The sequence below is a fragment of the Naegleria gruberi genome, assembly GCF_000004985.1.
Source record: "Naegleria gruberi genomic scaffold NAEGRscaffold_1521, whole genome shotgun sequence".
NCBI lineage: Eukaryota > Heterolobosea > Eutetramitea > Acrasida > Naegleriidae > Naegleria > Naegleria gruberi.
The window spans coordinates 1-1081 of record NW_003162597.1 but is presented as its reverse complement, the minus strand read 5'-3'; the positions used below and the strand labels follow the sequence as shown (position 1 = coordinate 1081).

Genomic DNA, 1081 nt, shown 5'->3' with positions numbered 1-1081 from the left:
CAATATCAACAAGTTAATCAAGATCCTTTAAATAATAATCAACAAGTAGAAGAACAAGTAGAAGATCACCAACAAGAAGATGAACAAGAACAAGAACAACAACCATTAGATAATAATGATAATAATGATGGAAATGGTAATAATAATGGTAATAATAATAATGGTGAAGAACAAGAACAACAATTAATAGAAGAAGAAGGAAGTATTCATTTATCACAAACTAAATATCCATTTGTTGAATTATCATCATTTACAACAACTAATATAGAAGTAATATATGATCAATTAAATATATATAGTACTCCTTTATTTACTATAATTACAACTGTTAATATTAATGAAGAACAAGATCAATTATTAGATAATCCTATTTATAAGGATCATCCTTTATTTAATAAGACTGGTTTAACTGTTAGTAGAAAAATGAAGGGTATGTTTTTAAATTTTTTAATTTTTTAATTTAATTTTAATTTAAAATAATAATTATATTTTATAATATTATAATTTAAATATAATAATATAATAATCATATAATAATAATAATAGATTTTGAATGGTTATATGAAAATTTAAAAATAGATTGTATTGGATGTTTAATACCACCTAAAGATTTATTAACAACAAATATAGATAAATTATATGAACAAACAAGTACAGATCCTAAAATATTAAAAGGAAAATATCTTTCTTTATTTTTATCATTTTGTGCTAGACATCCTATTTTATGTAAAAGTTATTTATTTTGGGATTTTATTTCAGGTAGCGAAGAAGAATTTAATAATACAATGAAAACACAATATTCAATTATTGATCCAAATTTATTAAATAATTTAAATAATAATACAACTAATAATAATACAAATGAAAAATCTAATAGTAGTAGTAGTGGAAGTAGTAGTAGTGGTGGTGGATTTTTATTTAATTTTAAAAAATTAAAATTTAAATATAATAGTCATGATAAAGAAAGAGAATATGTTAATCAAATATCAAAACAATTAAAAACAATGTTAAATAATTCAATTCAATTAAAAAAATATCAAGAAGCTTTTTTAACTGAATTGATTCAATTGGTAGAGCATTA

General features: G+C 19.8%; 1 protein-coding gene across 1 annotated transcript; it reads left to right on the top strand.

Annotated features, from left to right (window-relative positions):
* Nucleotides 1-46: 46 nt before the first annotated feature.
* Nucleotides 47-999, top strand: NAEGRDRAFT_77137 (uncharacterized protein; the record flags this gene model as incomplete). The annotated part of the gene is made up of 3 exons (XM_002667907.1): nucleotides 47-430; nucleotides 547-906; nucleotides 953-999. Coding segments are annotated over 3 exons (789 nt in total), but the record flags the coding sequence as incomplete, so codon positions are not given.
* Nucleotides 1000-1081: the final 82 nt, after the last annotated feature.